The sequence below is a fragment of the Schistocerca cancellata genome, chromosome 7 (genome assembly GCF_023864275.1).
Source record: "Schistocerca cancellata isolate TAMUIC-IGC-003103 chromosome 7, iqSchCanc2.1, whole genome shotgun sequence".
NCBI lineage: Eukaryota > Metazoa > Arthropoda > Insecta > Orthoptera > Acrididae > Schistocerca > Schistocerca cancellata.
In genome coordinates, this window is record NC_064632.1 from 99,417,938 (window position 1) to 99,442,261 (window position 24,324).

The 24,324-nt window shown below is 44.4% G+C and overlaps 1 protein-coding gene across 1 annotated transcript in view; it reads right to left on the minus strand.

Annotated features, from left to right (window-relative positions):
• Nucleotides 1-24,324, minus strand: part of LOC126092654 (neuropeptide FF receptor 1-like) — a 740,126-nt gene that overhangs the window by 149,976 nt on the left and 565,826 nt on the right. The window contains exon 5 of the mRNA XM_049908376.1: nt 11,344-11,643. Within this exon, the coding sequence (XP_049764333.1) occupies nt 11,344-11,643 (300 nt within the window). The remainder of the gene's footprint in view (nt 1-11,343; nt 11,644-24,324) is intronic.

The following is a 24,324-nucleotide window of genomic DNA, read 5'->3' on the forward strand; positions in this document are numbered from 1 at the left end:
TATCTGTTCCAAAATCCTGCTGCATATCAACGTTAGTGATATAGGACTGTTATTTAGTGGATTTCCTGTACTACCTTTCTTTAATATTGGTGAGAGCTGTGCAACCTTCCAGTCTTTGCGTACGAATCTTAAGTCGAGCGAACGGTTTTATATGGTTGTTAAGTAAGGAACTATTGCATCAGCATACTCTGAAAGGAATCTATTTTGTATACAGTTTGGACCAGAAGACTTGTTTATATTAAGAGATTTAATTTGCTTCACTACTCAGAGGATATCTACTTCTACGTTTCACATGTTGGCAGCTGTTCTTGATTCGAATGCAGGAGTATTTACTTCTTTTGTAAAGGCATTTCGGAAGGCTGTATTTAGTAACTCTGCTTTTGCATCACTGTCTTGAAGAGCATCTCCATTGCTATCGCGCAGAGAAGGCATTGATTGTGTCTTGCCACTAGCATACTTTACATACGACCGGAATCTCTTTGGATTTTCTGCCAGTCTCGAGACAGTTTCGTTGTGGAAACTATTATAAGCATCTAGCATTGAAGCCCGCCCTAAATTTCGAGCTTCTGTAAAAGATTGCCAGTCTTGCAGATTTTCCGTCTGTTTAGTTTTGGCATGTATTTTCTTTGTTTCTGAACAATGTTCTGACCCGTTTCGTGTACCAAGGAGGTTCAGCTCCGGTGTTTGTTAATTTATTTAGTATAAATTTCTCAATTTCTACCGACACTGTTTTTTTGAATTCAAGCCACATCTGGTCGACACTTACATTGTTAATTTGGAAGGAGTGGAGATTCTCTCAGGAAGGTGACAATGAATTTTTATCTGCTTTTCTAGATAGGTATAATTTTTGTTTATTTTTGGAGGATTTGGGGTTACAATATTCCACCTCGCTACGAAAACCCTAATTCCTGTATCCATTTTGATGCTCGTTATTAACTCAGAATTATTTGTTGCTAAGAGGTCAAATGTGTTTTCACAACCGTTTACTATTCGCGTTGGCTCATGAACTAACTGCTCGAAATAATTGTCAGAGAATGTGTTTAGCACAATTCAGGATGACGTTTTATGCGTACCTCTGGAATCAAGCATGTATTTTCGCTAACATATCGAGGGTAAATTAAAGTCACCATCAACTAACGTGAGTACGGTACGTGTTTGAAATCGAACTCAAATTTTCTTTGAACCCCTCAGCAATTGCATCATCTCAATTGGGAGGTCGGTAAAAGGAACCAGTTATTATTTTCTTTCGGTTGTGAACAGTGACATCTGCCAGTACTAACTCACAGTAACTATCTGCTTCAATTTCGAGACAAGATAAACTACTTCTAACAGCCACAAACACGCCACCGCCAACCGTGTTTAGCACATCTTCTCGGAACATCGTTAGGTACTTCGCAAATAACTCGGCTGAGCTTATTTCCGGTTTTAGCCAGCCTTCAGTACCTACAACGTTTTGAGCGTCAGTGCTTTCTGTTAGCGCTTGGAGCTCTGGTACTTTCCCAACACATCTACGAGAATTCACAATTTTTATACTGATGAAAGAGATTTAGAAAAAATCGGGCGTCAATAAAGTCAGCAGTCTGTCAGTGGCGCATGGTAGAATACTCTCCGTTCACGATGGCATGTCACGTAAGCGCTCAGTCCATTACGACAGAGCATCTGGAGTTCCGAAGGGTGCGGGCGCCGTGGGTTCTACACGGGCTGACGGAAGAGCAGTAGTTGAACAGAAAGCCGATATCACTGCAGCACTTCGAACGGTATCTCGGTGAAGGTTATCGTTTCCTGTCGTGTATTGTTGCGGAACGTGAGATACGGTGTCATCGCTTAGAGCTGGAGAGCAAGCGTCAGAGCAGACAATGGAAGCACATTGATTCACCCTTAGTAAAAAAATCCAAAGCCGTGCACGCCAGCAACGGGAAAGCCACGATGATCTTCTTTCTACTGCGAGTGCCCGCTGCTCATAGACTATCTGGAACGAGTCGCGACAATTAACGCAGAGTGGTACGTCGACAGTGCAATGTAACCCGGGTTTAAATAAATTATAAGTCTGGCAGGCGTCACAGTAACTAGGATGCCCTCCAAAATAATGAATGAAACTTATCACTACTAAATGAGACACTAATCACAATTACCTTGATATTTTGTGACATTGTTATCGACAAAACAAATGACAAATTGTGGCAACATTAATGTAATAAAGCCTGACATATCTGTCTTACCTTAGCGCTGTGGGTGGATGCTGAAGTGGCTGCAAAATCATTCACTGGCGGAACGAATCACCTCGCTAGCGCAAAGTGCAAGTCATCCTGTAATTTCTCTGAGTCCCTCGATACACGACCTATGGCGACGACACTTGGCAGCCACCAAGTCGAAGACGGTCAGATATACAATAAAGGACAAGATGAAGTGGTGATTTCTGATCGAATGCCTGACTTCAGATTGAATGGGCTCTGGATCTTCTGAGTGCCGACTTGTTAAAATGCTGCTTACAACACGATAGTCCTCTTCTCTGGAACTCTTCTATTTTTACTAAATGAATAACCTTCATCCTACCATCTTACAAAGAGACTATTCGTTTCACTCATTCTCTATGTATTTCTGTGAACAATAAGGCAATCTTTGTGAGCACAGCCGAACTTATCTGATAATCTGCAGTTTATTTAAGCGAGACGATTCCTGAAACTCTTAACGTAAACGTTTGGTTTCTGCGGAGTCAATTCGTCCAGCGCTGTCTCCCGCCTTCGAAGCCCCAATACTGTGGTTCCCCATTCCGTTTTCGAGATTTGTGGTGTTTGGTGCTGTCCGGAGAAACACTCTGGTTTCTACTTTTGTGCATAAAAGTGCTTTCTGTTAAAACGTTTCTCTCTTTCCGGGTTGTAAAATGCTAGTGGTGGTGCTTGTGCCACCGGGTCACAAATAACTGTCTGGTCTTGGCTCCCCGATCCTCGCCCCTCAGGAGGCCTTCGACGATGTGGCTCTAAAGAAGGCAGCCTCCTCTTCCGAGGGTGGTTTCATAACTCTGGTAAAAAAGCAAGAATTTTTTCTTTCATAAACAGTTCACCTTTCTTCTCAGCATAGTCTCCTTTAAAGGATATATACTTATTCCAGCAATCCTCCAGTATAAGTCGCATCAGCAAAATAGGTTCTGTAGAGCTCCTCAAAATACTCGTTGATTGCACCTATCACTTCCTCATCTGACAAAAATTTCTTCCCAGCAGACCAAAGGTTTAAAGTAGGCAACAGGAGATCACTGGGGTTCAGTACGGTGAATACGGTGGATGAGGAACAGATCCATTTTTTCGTCATTTCTATCCCATTATCGGATTATCCCGGTGAAGGGACAGTTTTCTGCGTGCCAACCTTTATCTTTTTTCAGCCAACGCAAGTTTCAAGCTATCAAACAATGAAGCCTAATAGGGTCCAGTTATGGTTCCGCTATTTTCCAAGGAATCTATGACGATTCCTTGATAATCACAAAACACAGTGGTCAGCACCTTTCCAGCTGACAAAATGGTCTTTGATTCTTCGGTGCCTTTTCACCTACCTTTGTCCGCTCTTTTGAATGTCGTTTTGACACTTTTGGGTAATGATGGATGGAGGTCTCATCAACAGTACCGAATTGGCGCAAAAAGTCTTCCGGACTGCGATTAAACAACGCCAGAGCAGACTCCTTCTAGGCCTTTTGTGCAACTGCGTTTCAATACATTAATCCAAAAGTAAATCGTATTCAGTGATGATTCTCGGTGCACGTGAACCTCATCCAGTTCTGATTTCATTTGTGCTGTAATCCAACCCTTGAAATGAAAATATTTCATAACAACACGAAATTCGTTTTTCTCCATTTTCAACCATCTCGTCACGCTGATCACTTGGAACGACTGTCAATAATGAAGTATACACTTTACAGTGTTGAAATTCTTCATACGATCATTGGAATAATCAAGCTTATCCATCATGAAGGCGAAACAAAATTTATCCATTCCTCCGTGGAAATTTACAAGACTTATCAAATCATCCTCATCCCTCTGTAGTGATCCGTGTGCTTTCTGCACCAGGCAGAATGGTTTCAACGTTTTCGCAATTCTGTAAAGCATACCTATCCGAATCGAGATTAAAAGAAGAGAATGGCTACATTAATCGGTTGCTGATAATCGCTCGTACTATTGTTTATCATCGGAACGAAATTTTCACTCTGCAGCGGAGTGTGCGCTGATATGAAACTTCCTGGCAGATTAAAACTGTGTGCCGGACCGAGACTCGAACTCGGGATCTTTGCCTTTCGCGGGAAAGTGCTCTACCATCTGAGCTACCCAAGCACGACTCACGTCCCGTCCTCACAGCTTTACTTCTGCCAGTACCTCGTCTCCTACCTTCCAAACTTAGCACAAGCTCTCCTGCGAACCTTGCAGAACTAGAACTCCTGGAAGAAAGGATAATGCGGAGTCATGGCTTAGCCACAGCCTAGGGGATGTTTCCAGAATGAAATTTGTCACTCTGCAGCGGAGTGCTAGTTCTGCTAGGTATGCAGGAGAGCTTTTGCGAACTTTGGAAGGTAGGAGACGAGGTAATGGTGGAATTAAATCCGTGAGGACGGGGCGTGAGTCGTGCTTGGGTAGCTCAGTTGGTAGAGCACTTGCCCGCGAAAGGAAAAGGTCCCGAATTCGAGTCTCGGCCCGGCACACAGTTTTAATCTGCCAGGAAGTTTCATATCAGGACACACTCCGCCGCAGAGTGAAAATATCACTCTGGAAACATCCCCTAGGCTGTGGCTAAGCCACGTCTCCGCAGTATCCTTTCTTCCAGGAGTGCTAGGTCTGCTAGGTATGCAGGAGAGCTTCTGCGAAGTTTGGAAGGTAGCAGACGAGGTACTGGCGGAATTAAGGCCGTGACGACGGGGAGTGAGTCGTGCTTGGGTAGCTTAGTTGGTAGAGCACTTGCCCGCGAAAGGCAAAGGACCCGATTTCGAGTCTCGGCCCGGCACACAGTTTTATTCTGCCAGGAAGTTTCACTGTTTTATCATATTCCTTGGCGTCAACCAAATATTCCGATCAAATCGTTTTTATTACAAATGTGCAACCGTTATGAGACTGTTTCCAGAAAACTGATCACCTAACTATATTTTGTAAAAATTGAAGCTCACCATCAAGTCCGAACGTGAAAGAATCTTGACAGACAGCAACATTCCGTTGCAGGCTAATTTCCGCCCACTTGTGGCCAAAGCTGTGTCGACTGAACTACAGACATTTCACCGGAAAGCCCTTAGACATCCTCCATACAGTCCCAATCTCTAGCCACAAGCTTTTTGGAGCCCTGAAGAAAAAAGATTTGTGGTCGTCGATTAGCTTCGGATGAAGAGATGCATGCCTGGGTAAAATCGTGATTCCATAGGCGTGAATGCATTGACCGTCTTGTCTCACTACCGGACTCATGTACTCATATTAACAGTTATGGCGATTTCATTTTTACGTCTGTCTCGTTTTCAGCTGACTGTTCCTGATACAAGAAAATTTCATTTATTTTTAGAATCGAGCCGTTCGGATTGCTTTTATCATATTCTTTTATTGTAGGATATCCAGGATAATTCGATGGTAGGATATTCGATTGTAGGATATCCAGGATAATTCGATGGTTCTCTTGCAAATTTTTCCGTCAGAGACTGCCATGAATTGGTGATATTGTGGCAGAGTATTGTGGGAGTCGTGTCAGTTATTCTTAATCTTGCCTCCTGGCGCCTCTGAATTAATTCTAGGTGGTTTGGAGTGTTACGCTATCTGCCGTTGGTTCTCTGCCGCGAAGCTGTGATAATTTATGTGCTACGTATACTGTTCCCGCGCCCAGGATGCATGTTAAAGGCGAGTTACGTTTACCCTCATGTCAACGTTCGAACAGTACTGTGACCTCATGTTGGTCGTGTGTTGTTAAACTCCGATCAGTAGCTATGTATGTACCAAGGGCATAAGTGCCATGCCTTATGTTTTATTTGGTTGCTTGTGGTAAAAAAATCTATGTTTCAGGTATTTCTACCAATATGTTTTTCTTTGTTAATACACTGTAAAGGCCACCTTGGTGGCTAATGTTTTCTTAAGAACCTAGTAGGCAGCTATTTGGCTGTTGGACTTGTACCTACATGTTATTATTTGAAGGCGGTCTCTTAAGTTAAGTATCTAGGTGTAAGCAGACTGTTTAGGTTTTTATGCTGGTAACGCCACGTAGCGCTCTGTATGAAAATAACTGACTGTGCTGTGTGCAGTCTGTGGCTGGTTGGCGTTGTTGGAATATTCGCTATTGTAGTGTTGGGCAGTTGGATGTGAACAGCGCGCTTCGTTGTGCAATTGGAGGTATATATATAATGACTTTTCAACGCCATTAAGGTAAATACATTGTTTGTTTTCTATCTAAATCATTCATTTGCTAATTATGCCTATCAGTAGTTAGTGCCTTCAGTAGTTTGTATCTTTTATTTAGCTGACAGTATTGGCGCTCGCTGTATTGCAGTAGTTCGAGTAACGAAGATTTTTGTGAGGTAAGTGATTCATGAAAGGTATAAATTATTGTGATTCTTGAGTTTCTCCCGGCGTATTTGATAATCAAAATATCCACGGGTGTGCTGCCGGTCTATAGTGTCCAACGGGCACAATATTTCGGCGATGCGGGAGATTTTCCCCGCATTCTGAAGAAAACTGTGTTTTGGCCTCCAAATAAAACTCGTGCACTGGTGGGAAGCGCCAAAGATGACCTCGGTTTGAGGAAGAACGGTGTGTACCAAATTCCGTGTCAATGTGGCAAGTCGTATATTGGTCAGACGATGCGTACCGTCGAGGATCGATGCCGTGAACACCAGAGGCACACTCGACTGATGTATCCGAGCAAGTCGGCGGTCGCTGAACATTGTTTGTCGGAAAATCACGCCATGGAGTATGACCGCACGAGGATTCTGGTACAGACGTCGAGATACTGGGACAGCGTTGTTAGAGAGGATATCGAAATTAGCACCAATGACGATCTCATAAACCGTGACTGTGGCTATAATCTTAGCAAGGCTTGGGAACCAGCGATTGGGTTAATCAAGAGTAAATCTAGCAAACGTATAGTTGTGACGACCACGGCGGACAGAGCCATCACACCGACGTCATCTCAGACGCCGTCGCAATCTGTTCCACCGCACGACCGTGGCGCGGGGCGCGGACGGCGGAGGGAGCGCGCCGCGGGCGGAGGGTATTTAAATCGTCCGCCGCCGAACCCAGTTCCCTCTGAGCAGCCATAGCGTACGGATCTCCGTGTCGGCACGTTCACAGGAGCTCAGTCCGTCAGTTCACCTGATGATGGCGACATGTATGATCGCCGAAATATTGTGCCCGTTGGACACTATAGACCGGCAGCACACCCGTGGATATTTAGAGTATAAATTATTGTTAGTCAGAGCCATCCCTTTGTAGGGATTATTGAAAGTCAGACTGCGTTGCGCTAAAAATATTGTTTGTCAGTGCAGTGACGATCAGAATAAGTATAGAGAAAACTGTTTGAAAATCAAATAACGTAAGAGGTTTTACCAGCATAGTCATTCATAATCTTTCTATGGGTACGTTTCAAATGTTTTAATTACTCATGTTGCAGGGTAGTAAGTGTTAGCATTTCATTCTAGGCTTTGACTACTGTTCGCATGGAGCTACCACTGTTCCTAATGAGATGCATCATCTGCTATAGATATCTACTACTTGAAAAGACTGTGTGCCTGAGATTAACATTATTTGGTATTCGTGTATTCAAGCTTAAATTTTAAGGTGTTCACTATATTTTTATGTAATTTTTTTTATTATTATTTAAATCTCTTTACTGCAGTGAACTTTGCTATAATGCCTTTTACAAGTTTTAGTAATTTAGATGGTAATTGCAAGCGCTCTTCTAGAATCGGATTACGTCAAAATTTGGGAAAGAGCAGCTAAATTTTCTAACTCGGGCATTAAATTACCTAAGGCATGCGAAACTGAAGTCAGTTTCGAAACCTTCTTCTCCTGAGTTACGGTGTATAAAACTTGTAACTTCAGCTTGATATCATGTGTGTTGCTATAAAACTGTTAAGCTGTCATTCTTGCAGCATGGTGTTGTTAGAACCTGGAATATGAAGCGAGGGTATGTGACATTTAATTGTCGGAGAAAAGTTTTGAGCTCTGATATTAAAATCTAGTCTCCGTGTAATAAATAACTATTTGGCAAAATGTATGAAGAACACTACACGCCATTGAAATTGCTACACCACGAAGATGGCGTGCAACAGACGCGAAATTTAACCGACAGGAAGAAGATGCTGTGATATGCAAATGATTAGCTTTTCAGAGCATTCACACAAGGTTGGCGCCGGTGGCGACACCGACAACATGCTGCCGTGAGGAAAGTTTCCAACCGATTTCTCATACACAAACACTAGTTGACCGGCGTTGCATGGTGAAACGTAGTGATTCCTCGTGTAAGGGGGAGAAATGCATACCATCACTTTCCCGACTTTCATAAAGGTCGGATTGTAGCGGTTTATCGTATCGCGACGTTGCTGCTCGCGTTTCTCGAGATCCAATGACTGTTAGCAAAATATGAAATCGGTGGGTTCAGGAGGGTAATACGGAACGCCGTGCTGGATCCCAACGGCCTCGTATGACTAGCATTCGAGGTGACAGGCATGTTATCCGCATGGCTGTAACGGATAGTGCAGCCACGTCTCGATACCTGAGTCAACAGATGGGGACTTTTATAAGACAACAATCATCTGCACGAACAGTTCGACGACGTTAGCAGCAGCATGGTCTATCAGCTCGGAGACCATGGCTGCAGTTACCCTTGACGCTGCAACACAGACAGGAACGACTGCGATGGTGTACTCGACGACGAATATGGCTGCACGAATGGCAAAACCTCATTTTTTCGGATGAATCCAAGTTCTGTTTACAGCATTATGATGGTCGCATACGTGTTTGGTGACATCGTGGTGAACGCACATTGGAAGCGTGTATTCGTCATCGCCTTACTGGCTATCACTCGGCGTGATGGTATGGGGTGCCACTGGTTACACATCTCGGTCACCTCTTGTTCGCATTGACGGCACATTGAGCAGCGGACGTTACATTTCAGATGTGTTACGACCCGTGGCTCTACCCTTCATTCGATCCCTGCGAAACCCTACATTTCAGCAGGATAATGCAAGACCGCATGTTGCAGATCCTGTACGGGCCTTTCTGGATACAGAAAATGTTCGACTGCTGCCCTGGCCAGCACATTCTCCAGATCTCTCACCAATTGAAAACGCTTGGTGAATGGTGGCCGAGCAACTGGCTCGTCACAATATGCCAGTCACTACTCTTGATGAACTGTGGTATCGTGTTGAAGCTGCATGGGCAGTTGTATCTCTAAACGCCCTCCAAGCTCTGTTTGACTCGATGCCCAGGCGTATCAAGGCCTTTATTACGGCTAGAGGTGTTTGTTTTGGGAACTAATTTCTCAGGATCTATGCACCCAAATTGCGTTAAATTGTAATCACATGTCAGTTCTAGTATAATACAGGGTGTTTCAAAAATGACCGGTATATTTGAAACGGCAATACAAACTAAACGAGCAGCGATAGAAATACACCGTTTGTTGCAATATGCTTGGGACAACAGTACATTTTCAGGCAGACAAACTTTCGAAATTACAGTAGTTACAATTGTCAACAACAGATGGCGCTGCGGTCTGGGAAACTCTATAGTACGATATTTTCCACATTTCCACCATGCGTAGCAATAATATGGCGTAGTCTCTGAGTGAAGGTACCCGAAACCTTTGACAACGTGTCTGGCGGAATGGCTACACATGCAGATGAGATGTACTGCTTCAGCTGTTCAATTGTTTCTGGATTCTGACGGTACACCTGGTCTTTCACGTGTGCCCACAGAAAGAAGTCACAGGGCTTCATGTCTGGCGAATAGGGAGGCCAATCCACGCCGCCTCCTGTATGTTTCGGATAGCCCAAAGCAATCACATGATCATCGAAATATTCATTCAGGAAATTAAAGACGTCGGCCGTGCGATGTGGCCGGGCACCATGTTGCATAAACCACGAGGTGTTCGCATTGTCGTCTAAGGCAGTTTGTACCGCCACAAATTCACGAAGAATGTCCAGATAGCGAGACGCAGTAATCGTTTCGGATCTGAAAAATGGGCCAATGATTCCTTTGGAAGAAATGGCGGCCCAGACCAGTACTTTTTGAGGATGCAGGGACGATGGGACTGCAACATGGGGCTTTTCGGTTCCCCATATGCGCCAGTTCTGTTTATTGACGAAGCTGTCCAGGTAAAAATAAGCTTCGTCAGTAAACCAAATGCTGCCCACATGCATATCGCCGTCATCAATCCTGTGCACTATATCGTTAGCGAATGTCTCTCGTGCAGCAATGGTAGCGGCGCTGAGGGGTTGCCGCGTTTGAATTTTGTATGGATAGAGGTGTAAACTCTGGCGCATGAGACGATACGTGGACGTTGGCGTCATTTGGACCGCAGCTGCAACACGGCGAACGGAAACCCGAGGCCGCTGTTGGATCACCTGCTGCACTAGCTGCGCGTTGCCCTCTGTGGTTGCCGTACGCGGTCGCCCTACCTTCCCAGCACGTTCATCCGTCACGTTCCCAGTCCGTTGAAATTTTTCAAACAGATCCTTTATTGTATCGCTTTTCGGTCCTTTGGTTACATTAAACCTCCGTTGAAAACTTCGTCTTGTTGCAACAACACTGTGTTCTAGGCGGTGGAATTCCAACACCAGAAAAATCCTCTGTTCTAAGGAATAAACCATGTTGTCTACAGCACACTTGCACGTTGTGAATAGCACACGCTTACAGCAGAAAGACGACGTACAGAATGGCGCACCCACAGACTGCGTTGTCTTCTATATCGTTCACATCACTTGCAGCGCCATCTGTTGTTGAAAATTGTAACTACTGTAATTTCGAAAGTTTGTCCGCCTGAAAATGTACTGTTGTCCCAAGCATATTGCAACAAACGGTGTATATCTATCGCTGCTCCTTTAGTTTTTATTGCCATTTAAAATATACCGGTCATTTTTGAAACACCCTGTATTTGTCCAATGAATACCCATGTATCATCTGCATTTCTTCTTGGAGTAGCAATTTTAATGGCCAGTAGAGTAGTTTCGGCCCAGCACCATAGCTCTTCCTTCCCGCTCCTCCTCCTCCTCCTTCTACTACTACTACTACTACTACTACTACAAGCACAGTGGCTTTCTAAAGATTACCAGGTTCTTCTTATTGTGTGTCCCCGTTTGCTGCCAGTGTGTAGGGCCGCCTCTGCGTTGTAGCAACTTACTTTGTGCCTCTGGTGGTGTCGGGAGGCGAGCAGGGAGTTGCGCGAGACGATGAGCTCGCGCGCCGCAGAGCGGAAGGTGCGCGTGAGGAAGCAGTAGAGCACCGGGTTGACGGCCGAGTTGGCGTGCCCCAGCAGCAGCGTGAAGCGCAGCGCGGTGCGCAGGGGCGCGCTCGCCTGCCCGCCCAGCATGTCGGTGGCCAGCGAGAGCGCGTTGTACGGCAGCCAGCACAGCGCGAACAGCACCGCCAGCAGCAGCAGGATGCGCGCCACGCGCCGCCGCTCGCGCACCACGCTCCGGCCCTGCGCACGCACATCCAGGGCACTGAGGGACACGTCCACTAACCACAGCTCTAAGGTCAACTTGCCCGATCAACTACTAGTTATCTCCATCACCTCGATGCAATATCTTCAACATACACCATATGATCAAAAGTATCCGGACACACCAAAACATACGTTCTCCATATTAGATGCATTGTACTGCCACCTACTGCCAGGTACTCCATATCAGCGACCTCAGTAGTCATTAGACACCGTGAGACAGCAGAATGGAGCGCTCCGCGAACTCATGGACTTCAAATGCGGTCAGGTGATTGGATATCACTTGTGTCATACTTCTGTATGCAAGATTTCCACACTCCTAAACATGCCTAGGTCCACTGTCTCCGATGTTACAGTGAAGTGGAAACGTGAAGGGACACGTACAACACGTAAGCTTACAGGCCGGCCTCGTCCTTTGGCTGACAGAGACTGCCGACAGTTGAAGAGGGTCGTAATGTGTAATACGCAGACATCTATCCAGACCTTCACACAGGAATTTCAAACTGCATCGGAATCCACTGTATGGTCGAGCAGGTGCTCATAAGGCACACGTCATGCTGGTGAATGCCAAACGACGCCTCCTTTGCTGTAAGGAGCGTAAACATTGGGCGATTGAACAGTGGAAAAACGGTACACAATGTGGCGACCCGATGGCAGGGTGTGGGTATGGCGAATGGTCGTTGAACGCCATCTGCCAGCGTGTGTAGTGCCAACAGTAAAATTCGGAGCCGGCGGTGCTGTGCTGTGGTCGTGTTTCTCATGCAGAGGGCTTGCACCCCTTGTTGTTTTACGTGGCACTATCACAGCAGAGACCTACACTGATGTTTTAAGCACCTTCTTGCTTCCCACTGATGAAGAGCAATTCTGGAATGGCGACTGCATCTTTCAACACGATCGAGCACCTGTTCATAATGCACGGCCTGCTCAGAGCTCTGACCTGAATCCTACAGAACACCATTGGGATTTTTCTCTTAATAAACTTTTGAATTTAACTTTTGAGTCAAAAGGCTTAAATTCTTCTTTAGGACGAGAGGACTATTATTTAATTTTTCTAAAGATATTTTTGTTTCTTGGTAATTGATTGAGTTATCAATATTTATAGTTTCGGTATTTTTGAAGAAGGCTATAAATATTGTTCCAAGTGTCACCGACCGACATCGATACCTCTCCTCAGTGCAGCACTCCGTGAAGAATGGGCTGCCATTCCCCATGAAACCTTGAACGTATGCCTGCGGTAGTGGCATAGGCTTAGGGTGGGCCTACACCATACTGAATTCCACCATTACTGCTGGAGTGCGCCACAAACTTGTCATTTTCAGCCAGGTGTCCGGATATTTTGATCACATGGTGTAAACACTGAGGTGACGAAAGTCGTGGTATGGCGATTTCACGTACGAGGTGTTTCCATAAGAGTGTGCAAAAATTTAACTCGGCATACAGGATGTTCACTGAACAATTTAAGGTAGGGAACCTGGGATGGCGGAATCCAAGTTAAGGAGACAGACATTGTTGGGTACTCACCGAGGGAGTTGGCGCAGTGGTTAGCACACAGGACTCGCATTCGCGAGGACGCCAGTTCAAACCCAAATCCGGCCATGCTGATTTAGCTTTTCCCTGATTGCCCGAAATGGCTTTAGACAAATGCCAGAATGTTTCCTTTCAAAGGGCACGGGCGATTTCCTTCCCCATCCTTCCGTCATCCGATGGGATCGGTGACCTCGATGTTTGGTCCATTTCGCCAAATTAACCAACCAGCCACCTGGGTACTTTTTTATTTATATTAGTTTATTGCAAAACCATCATTGACACAATGAACGTACCATTCGTAATGTACCTTACAAAATGTGCTGAGACTGATTGCATCAACCTCAATGCAAACATAACATCGACGACAAAGGCTCTAACGACCCCTGACTAATGTCCCTGTTCTGTTTTGAATCACATCACGGGCACCTGCGATTCTGGAAAGTAATTCCATCCCCTTATCCACTGGGGTCTCATATACAAGTAAATTCAGATATCGCCAAAGCAAAATAATCAAGGGGTTTCTGGTAAGGTGACCTTTCAGTCCTTGGAATAAGACCACCGCTTCCAATCCAGCGATCAGGAAACACTTTACCGATACTGCCCCATCGTATTGTACTGTAGGTCACTGAGCAGCACTGAGTAATGATTGGGCCTGTCGTTGATTTTCTGTCAAAAAGCACTGCATCTTCAGGCCAAAGTGGCCTATTGGGACTATCTGACCGGCGTGTCATCCTCAACTGAGGATGTCGATAGGAGGGGCGGGTGATCAGTACATCGCTCACTCGGTCGTTATGATGGTTTTCTTTGACCGGAGCCACTACTATTCGGTCGAGTAACTCCTCAATTGGCATCACGAGGATCAGTACTTTCTGTGAAGGGACAACGTAAATACCACACAAGAGAGCCACCGTATGAACAAGTAAAATAAACACAATCTGAATCATGACTTCCTGGTAAACAGGCTCGTCCTACTTGTTCCCTTGCAGGAACTGAAAATGTACATGTAAATAAACAGCACAGTACGTGTAAACTTGTGAGCATCTTAGTTTATAAATAAAGTGGAAAACAGTAATGCTAGACAAACTGGTAGACAAGTTCCACATCTGCTCAATCTCGCTTCTCCGACCCCAGGTTCCCTGTCTCAAATTATTCAGTGGTGCATTCTCTATGTTCTGCTACATTTTTGAATGCTCTCACGGAATCACCCAGTGTACAGATGGTGGTAGTTCGAACTAGACGCATGCGACGTTCCATTCCGAAAATCTTTACCCAGTTCACTACTGTGTCACAGTGTCTAGAGTGACCCGAGAATACAGTATTCCAAGCAATATCATTCATCACGGACAACACAATGGCCGACGGCCTTCACTTAACGACCGAGACCTGCGGCTTCTGCTTAGAGTCTTCGGTACTAACAGACAAGCAGCACAGTGCGAGATAAACGTCGGACGTACGACGCTTGTATCCATTTGGACAATACGGCGAAAATTGCTATGGCAGCAAACAACCGAAGCGACTGGCTTTCCTAACACGAAATCATTCTCAGCAGCACCTCTCCTGGGCTCGGCACCTGTTTGACCCTACACACCTGGAAAACGTGGCCTCTTCAGATGAACCCCTATTTCAGTTGGTACGAGCTGGTGGTAGGGTTCCAGTGTGCCGCAGACTCCACAAAGCCATGGACACAAGTTGGCAACAAGGTAGTGTGTAGGCTGGTGGTGGCTTCATAATGGCGTGGGCTGTGTTTGCATGGAGTGGACTGCTTCACTGACTAGAAATTGTTATATTCGGCTACTTGGAGACAGTTTGCCGCAATTCATGGACTTCATGTTCCCAAACAAGGACGGAGTTTTTATGGATGACAAAGAGCCATGCCACCACGCTACAATTGTCCGCGATTGGTTTGAAGGACAGTCCTGACAGTTCGAGTGAATGACTTGGCCACCCAGATCGCCCGACGTAAATCCCATCGAACATTTATGGGACATAGTCGAGATGTCAGTTCGTGCACAAAATCCTGCATCGCAACACTTTCGTAATTATGGACGGATATAGAGACAGCGTGGTTAAATGCCTCGGCAGGGGACTTCCAAGGACTTGTTGAATCCATGCAACATCGAGTTGCTGCACTACTTCGGCAAACGAAGGCCCGATACGATATTTTATCACCACGGTGTATAATTATCTAGCCCCATCCGTCGGTTACTGGTGGTCGGTATTGTGAACGCTAGCGCCGGTTTTCTGGTTTGCGGGGAAAGTAGCTAGTTCTCCAGTCAGGAGATAGTGTGCCAGTCCTCCCTTAATCCGGCTAAATGGATGGTGGTATGGATCCTCCCTCTTAGTTTCAAAATGGCTCTGAGCACTATGGGACTCAACTTCTGAGGTCATTAGTCCCCTAGAACTTAGAACTAGTTAAACCTAAGTAACCTAAGGACATCACGCACATCCATGCCCGAGGCAGGATTCGAACCTGCGACCGTAACGATCTCGCGGTTCCAGACTGCAGCGCCTAGAACCGCACGGCCACTTCAGCCGGCTCTTAGTTTCAAATGCGAATGATTTCCACATGGTGGCCAGGAAGTAATCTTCTGAGAGAGTTGCCAGGAAGCAACAGCTGAAAGGACTGAATACATCCATATCACGAAAATGAATGTATAGGGTGATTCTGATTAACGTTTAAAAACCCCAGACACTATGTAGACGACGTCAAGATAAGTAACTTGATATGAGACTCATCACGCTGCAAATGACGGGAAATACCCCAAAAGTGGATGACAAATGATGAACATGTGCCGTCAGTAGCTGACGTTCCTCTCCGCACGTGCAGCGGTTCGGCTTGTCGATTCTACCCTCGACGTTAGAGGGCATTGCTACACATCTCTCCGCGAGAGTACTCTGTTTTCGTTCTTGCCTTCTGCTATCTGGTACGCTAGAGCTAGCGGTAGTTGTAATGTAAGACTACGGTGAATCAGTTTACACTTACGAAAAGAGTACCGAAGTGGAATTAAGTGTAGCACTGCTTCTATCAGCGAGACTAGGATCGACAATCCCAGCCGCTGCATGTGTGGCAATCTACGTCATCTTGCGACGTCCCCTGTTCAACATACGTCCCGGCATTTGCGACCGCATGTGCCTTATATTAAATTAGCTTAGCGCCCGCTGCCTCGCTCTCGTAGAGTGTATGGCCTGCCGAGATTTTTTATGTTACCGGATTTTTATGTTCACGAATTGCAGCACCTTCTAGGCTTTCCACGCTAATGAAGGACATATAAGCATCGTTTTTTTCCGAATTTACGTCTCACCAAAACAGGATCTGGTACTGGATGATTGTTAATCATGCCTTTTGCGTTCTTGTGGAGATATTTCTATAGCACAAATTTCATCCCCTAACAAATATTTCTTAATATCTAACAGAGGAATGAAATACCAGTTTTCATTAATTTAGCTTTAACGTTTTTTTAAAGCAAGAAAACATTTTCTTAAAAATTTTCATTCTCTATTGCACTCGCTTAGGGGCTGAATTTCCAGAAACAATGAAACAAGTATTTTTTTTAATCTCTTACCGAGAAGTCAAATAGCAATTGTCGCAGATCTAACTCTAAAAGTCCTTTAGCAGTTCCATCGTAGTTATTTACTTAAAAAAAATACACTCACTACTTTATCCCCTTAGCCGTTGAACTTCCAAAAATGCTGATACACGTATCTTTGATTTTATGACTGACAAACAAAATAACAGTTTTCCTAGTTCTAGCTTCAAAATTCCCTTAATAGTGACAAATTTTCAAAAAGCCACTCTTTCTTTACGTCAGCCCAATAAGAATGGAATTTAAGAGAATCTCCTCTTACACCACGCCTGCAGTAAAAGATCCACACCATATCCATATTTCATGTTTCTGTCATTAGCGGTTTGTGCTGGGCGATGATGAGTCAGTGAATCGGTCTGAGTCTATTTCATCCCCTTAGGGGTTAAATTTCCAAGAACAGTGAAACACGTTTTTTTTTATCTCCAACCGAGAAGCCAAACACTAATTTTCGAAGACTTTGCTTTAAACAATTTTTCGCGAGGAAATATTTTCATAAAACGTTTCACTCCCTATTTCACCACCTTATGAGTTCAGTCTCCAAAAATACTGAAACACGTGATTTTTCATTTGCAAACTAAAGTCAAATACCGATTTTGATAGTTGTAGCTTTAAAAATGCTTCAGTAGTTCTTTAATAATGATATACACTCCTGGAAATGGAAAAAAGAACACATTGACACCGGTGTGTCAGATCCACCATACTTGCTCCGGACACTGCGAGAGGGCTGTACAAGCAGTGATCACACGCACGGCACAGCGGACACACTAGGAACCGCGGTGTTGGCCGTCGAATGGCACTAGCTGCGCAGCATTTGTGCACCGCCGCCGTCAGTGTCAGCCAGTTTGCCGTGGCATACGGAGCTCCATCGCAGTCTTTAACACTGGTAGCATGCCGCGACAGCGTGGACGTGAACCGTATGTGCAGTTGACGGACTTTGAGCGAGGGCGTATAGTGGGCATGCGGGAGGCCGGGTGGACGTACCGCCGAATTGCTCAACACGTGGGGCGTGAGGCATCCACAGTACATCGATGTTGTCGCCAGTGGTCGGCGGAAGGTGCACGTGCCCGTCGACCTGGGACCGGACCGCAGCGACGCACGGATGCACGCCAAGACCGTAGGATCCTACGCAGTGATGTAGGGGACCGCACCGCCACTTCCCAGCAAATTAGGGACACTGTTGCTCCTGGGGTATCAGCGAGGACCATTCGCAACCGTCTCCATGAAGCTGGGCTACAGTCCCGCACACCGTTAGGCCGTCTTCCGCTCACGCCCCAACATCGTGCAGCCCGCCTCCAGTGGTGTCGCGACAGGCGTGAATGGTGGGACGAATGGAGATGTGTCGTCTTCAGCGATGAGAGTCGCTTCTGCCTTGGTGCCAATGATGGTCATATGCGTGTTTGGCGCCGTGCAGGTGAGCGCCACAATCAGGACTGCATACGACCGAGGCACACAGGGCCAACACCCGGCATCATGGTGTGGGGAGCGATCTCCTACACTGGCCGTACACCACTGGTGATCGTCGAGGGGACACTGAATAGTGCACGGTACATCCAAACCGTCATCGAACCCATCGTTCTACTATTCCTAGACCGGCAAGGGAACTTGCTGTTCCAACGGGACAATGCACGTCCGCATGTATCCCGTGCCACCCAACGTGCTCTAGAAGGTGTAAGTCAACTACCCTGGCCAGCAAGATCTCCGGATCTGTCCCCCGTTGAGCATGTTTGGGACTGGATGAAGCGTCGTCTCACGCGGTCTGCACGTCCAGCACGAACGCTGGTCCAACTGAGGCGCCAGGTGGAAATGGCATGGCAAGCCGTTCCACAGGACTACATCCAGCATCTCTACGATCGTCTCCATGGGAGAATAGCAGTCTGCATTGCTGCGAAAGGTGGATATACACTGTACTAGTGCCGACATTGTGCATGCTCTGTTGCGTGTGTCTATGTGCCTGTGGTTCTGTCAGTGTGATCATGTGATGTATCTGACCCCAGGAATGTGTCAATAAAGTTTCCCCTTCCTGGGACAATGAATTCACGGTGTTCTTATTTCAATTTCAAGGAGTGTATTTTCAAACAAAACTTTCGCCCACTATTTCACCCCCATTCCAAAACTACTGAAACTCGTATTTCTGACGGAGAAACCAAATACCAGTTTTCGTAGGTCTAGCTTCAAATTTGCCCTAATAGCGACAGTTAAAAAAAGCTCTTATTTCACTCCGTTAGGGTTGGAATTTCGAAAAATACCTTCTTAAACGACACCTACAGTGTAATATCCACACCTTCTCAAAATTTCATACTTCTATAGTTGGCGGTCTGGGCTGGGCGATTATGAGTCAGCCACTCAGTCAGTCAGGACATTGCCTTTTATATATGCAGAGATTATTTATTACATTGTCATGTAGGCCATTTTGGGGGATTTCTATGTTAATAAAAATCACTCTGTATGTATGTATGTCCCCTAAACTACTAGACCGATTTCAACCAAAGTATGTATACATATCACATACTACTTGGGAAACAACATTGTGGTAAGAATGGGTGGAAGTGAGGGTGAAAAAGTAGTGTAGCCCACGTCGCGCGAATACCCATACATTATTTAACCATTATTTGAGAGTGAGAGCACTTAGTGACTAGAAAATATCTTTACACATAGAACGAGATTTTCACTCTGCAGCGGAGTGTGCGCTGATATGAAACTTCCTGGCAGATTAAAACTGTTTGCCGGACCGAGACTCGCACTCGTAAGCTTTACCTTTCGCGGGCAAGTGCTCTACCGTCTGAGCTAGCAAAGCACAACTCACGATCCCTCCTCACACCTTCAATTCTGCCAGTACCTCGTCTCCTATTTACCAAACTTCACAGAAACTCTTCTGCACACAGTTTTAATCTGCCAGGAAGTTTCATCTTTACACATAATTTCAAACTTCTACTAATCTTTCCCTTCCCGAAACCCCCAGAGAATAATGAAAGGAAAAAAGTTTATCGTTTACTACAATAAAAGTGGTGTATCAACAATCAAGTGTCAATTTATTACTTGCTTTCTACTAAGTCTATTCGCAGCAGATTTCGCAGACAGTAGATGCATATAACAGTGGATTTACCTTTATAATTATGTCATTGTACGACATATAGCTTAGGAGATACGACGTGACGTACATTGAGCTACGAAAAAGAGAAACTACACGGAGAAATTCGCTGGAGATAGAAGTGATATATGTATACAAATACGTGTAGTATACGATGGGTGCAGAATTTTCTGTTGAAAATTCGGGCTTCAGACCGCATAGTTTCATGAAGTTGCGATAGGTGGCGGCGCTGTAGGTAGCCTGAAGAATGGCGTGTAACTGAAGTGCGTTCCAAGCAGAGAACTGTCACTGACTTTCTTTTGGCAGAAAACCAGAGCATCGCAAATATTCATAGGCGCTTGCAGAATGTACACGGAGACATGTTAGTGAACCAAAGCACGGTGATTAGTTGAGCCAGGTGACTGTCAATATCGCAACAAAACCGCGAAAACCTGTCCGAACTCCAGCGTGCAAGCCAGCCACACACAGAAAAAGCAACTAACACTGTGAATTGAGTATATTTCAAGGTACCAATATTCACAATATCTTCACTTTTACCCCTAGCACCATGTATAGTAGAGACCACAATGACCCTTTCCTTGGCCGAATGGTCATAGACGACATTTCGCATTATGATAAGCCAAATGACGACGTTCTTGATAACTCTTGAGTCTGCCTACGTGCACCTCCCCCAGCTCCCTCCTCTCCCACGCACGAATAAACCCTTTTCTAAGGTCATAGTGAGCCAGCAGCCACAATGAATGTGTTGAGGCGCCCGTGGATAGCAATATGAGTACAATTTTTGTCTTCTGTCCAGGTTAGTAACACTAGGGAGAACTCAAAATCATTAGACAAAATTTGAGTCTGATTCGAATTTTAGTGTGATGTATTCCTGGTGAAAGGGTATTGATAAAATTCACTGATATTGCTATATTCGGTGAGGGTGAAGAAAAATTACAAGAAGTGTTGTATGAAACCAACAGTCCAATGAGTATAGAATATTTTAGAATTACAGGAGGGGCTAAACGAAATGAACAGCCCAATGAGTTCACAATATGGACTGGGAGTAAACAAAGAAAAGATGAATGTAATTACAAGTATCAGAAATAAGAACAGCGGGAATCTTAACATAAAATTTGGTGAATACGGAGAAAACGGATTTGAGGAAAATAGCTCCCTTGGGTGCACTGACTCATGAAGACTGACTCACAAACGAAAGGGGATACCAAAAGAAGACTAGTACAGACCAAGAGTGCGTTACTGGCCAAGAGAAGTCTACTAGTCTAAAAAAATTGGCCTTAATGTGAGGAAGGAATTTTTAAGAATGTACAGTTGGAGCACAGCTTTGTACGGTAGTGAATCATGGACTGCGGGAAAACCGGAACAAAAGTATCGAAGCATCTGAGACGTGGTGTTACGCAATAATGTTAAAAAAATTATGTAGACTGATAACGTGAGGTACGACGATGTCCTTCGCAGAATTTATCGACGAAGGAACATATGGGACACACATTCAAGGAGAAGGGACATCATGTTAGGATACGCTTTAAGGCATCGGGGAATAACTTCCATTGTATGAGAGGGAACTGTAGAGGATAAAAACAGAGGAGGAAGACAGAATACAAATAATTGAGAACTACTTCTCTTGCTACTCTGACAACAAGAGCTTGGCCAAGGAGAGAAATTCGTGGCGGGTCGCATAAAAGCAGTCAGAAAACTGATGACAGCCACCCCCAGCCGACGCCAACAAAAAGAAAAGCCCTCGTAGTATGCGTCGTACAACAATATAATTCTGCAGGTAAAGGCAATGGTATATAAGGGTATTCTCTGAAAAATATATTGCAGAGTTAGTAGAAGAGATGTAATAAATTGAAAAGGGAAGTATGGGAGTCTCAGCAACAAAAGTTTTCCAAAAAACTTAAAATTTTGTCTAAGGTTCTCTGGAAGTGCCAAATTGCTCTCATTCTCAAATACTGGATGAATATGTTCTGGATAATCCTGGTTCCGTCTTTTACACTGTCTTAAGACAAGTACACCGTTTCTAACTTTACTACTTACTGTGTTAAGCCTTTAACGCAAAATTGTAACTCTAAATAAGTGGAATAAGACAGCATGTTAATTTTTTAACTGTGCTCAATAATTACGTAAAGTAACGAAAACTAAATTTTAGTTGTCCTTGGCAGCCGTTAGATGTGCTATTTGGAAGTTGGACCAGCTTAGTTATATAGATGAATGTTTTCAATTGAAAAGGATATCGACATCATATGATGACCGATATCGCCAAGTCACAGTTCCGTAAAAGTAGTGAAGCTGCAGCATTATTAAAAGCACATTGAGTGTGCCCCGTGCCAAATACAATTTCGGCCCAATCTCCGAAGTATATAACTGCGATTTCTTGAGCAACAGGATTTAATCAACTTTCGCTAGGTACATAGTAACAACTTCACACGATGTATCGCAGTAAACAAGGGATTTACTCTAACGACTTAAACATTAAAACGCACAACTCTGCCATAACAGCGTAATGGGCTGTTAGAGGCAATTAAAGTTCAATGAAAAGCAGGTTTTGCAAATTTAACGTTGTGTAATTTCAGTTGGATATCAGTGATCGCTCTGTAAGGCTATCACATTGAACTCCTCTTTAACGAATACGGCCTACGACAGTAATTTAAAGAATCATTTATGATGAAAGTAGCGTCATTTAGCAGCTTAAAATGTGAACACGAAATGTAAAACATTTTTCCCTCCGAGAAATGTTAGAAGACTTAAGCTTCGTTTACCTGCAAACTGTACACCATCTTCGTCGGTTGGTAAACTTCAGAAAAAACCTCGATCTGATCCCATACACCAATTTATCATCGAGAATAAAATCTTCTACTCCATTGATTCTTCATATTTATGAAGTTTATGCTTTCTCAAAGATCATTTTTGATGGATACGGGATTTTTAATACCTTAGTATAGCAAAATCATTTCCTATTGGTACAATTTAACTATTTTGTCCTCTGCATTTGTGACAAGACAGCGATGTACACTTTTTACACACTGGATCTTATCTTCCTCCATACAAAGACGAGTGCGTTGCCGGAAAACAGTTCCGACAATTCAAGACTTTAATCTAGATGCTTCTTAGTAATCCTCCGTGTCAGGTACTTAGCTGCCATATCAAAGTACTGTAATTTAACATAATATTACTAAGGAATAAAAGAAAATGTTAACGTGTTCATAATGTTATTGAGCGCAGACTGACCAAACGATAAACGCAGTGCTCAGAACACAACACGTCTTCCGTTATTTATTTGTGTCAACTAATTTCCCTCGGATTTATGTTCACGAAAGGTACTCCTAAGCTCCAACGGAAGTAAAAAGAGCTGTGTTCTGATTCTCGGAGAAAATATTTTATTTTATTCAAAGTCGGATGCAAAAATAATACTCTTTCATACATCCACTTAATTGACTTTTCCGAATGGTGATAGATTCATTTGTATTCCCTGTCCTCACAAACAAAACATTTTATTTTATTCAAAGTCGAATGCAAAAATAATACTCATTCATACATCCACTTAATTGACTTTTCCGAATCGTGATAGATTCATTACTATTCCCTGTCCTCACAAAGTTATTCTGAAGGCAGGGCTGTGAGGGCGATAGGAACCATTTATGTTGAAATCTTTATGATCTATTAAGGGTTCATTCATATTTGATCCATCAGGTTAGTATCTATTGCATACTGAAATACTGAGCTAACCTGGCCTTTGTCTGTACAGATCGTTATTAGATTGTTAAAGCAACAAATTATTACTACCCTACCGGCTTCCCCTCTCTGGTTTGCTGGCTAATCTTATTTCTTTAGATATGTATTCTTTAACATTTTTCAACGTGAGCGTATCATTCCACCCCAGTCCTGACAATAAAGCATTAGACACAGTGGTGACGCGCGATTAAACATGGTAGAATTACTGCTGCCGACAGTCTGAATAAATGCATTTGAGAAAATATAAAACTGTCTAACATAAACAGGCGAATGGGATATAATCGAAGTAGAGCTCGTCGACATCCAGAGAAACATACCGACTGAATTCTTCAGGCATAAGATGCAGAGAAATGAAAACCAAACATCCGACGCAACGGGGCCGAGGGATTGTCGGATTTTAATCGCTACGCGCGGTAAGACATTTATCTCGCTGGGAGACGAGACTGTCAGTTCGTGTTTCGTAGAAAGCAGTCGGCTGCTGACGGGTTCACGACCGCAACTCCCGTCGGGGTCAATGTCTTAACACGTGTGGTGATTACTTTTGAGTGGTACCATTGCATGGTCCTATCGTGGCAGGTGTTCGGTTTTCACTTGGCTATTCCTCATATAATAGGCTAAGTCCGGTTACCCCATTCATGGTACAAATTTGTGGGGCCAATCTTGAATACGAAGAATAAATTTCTATTAATTTCTCTACAGGATAATTGAGAGCACAACTCATGTCCCCTG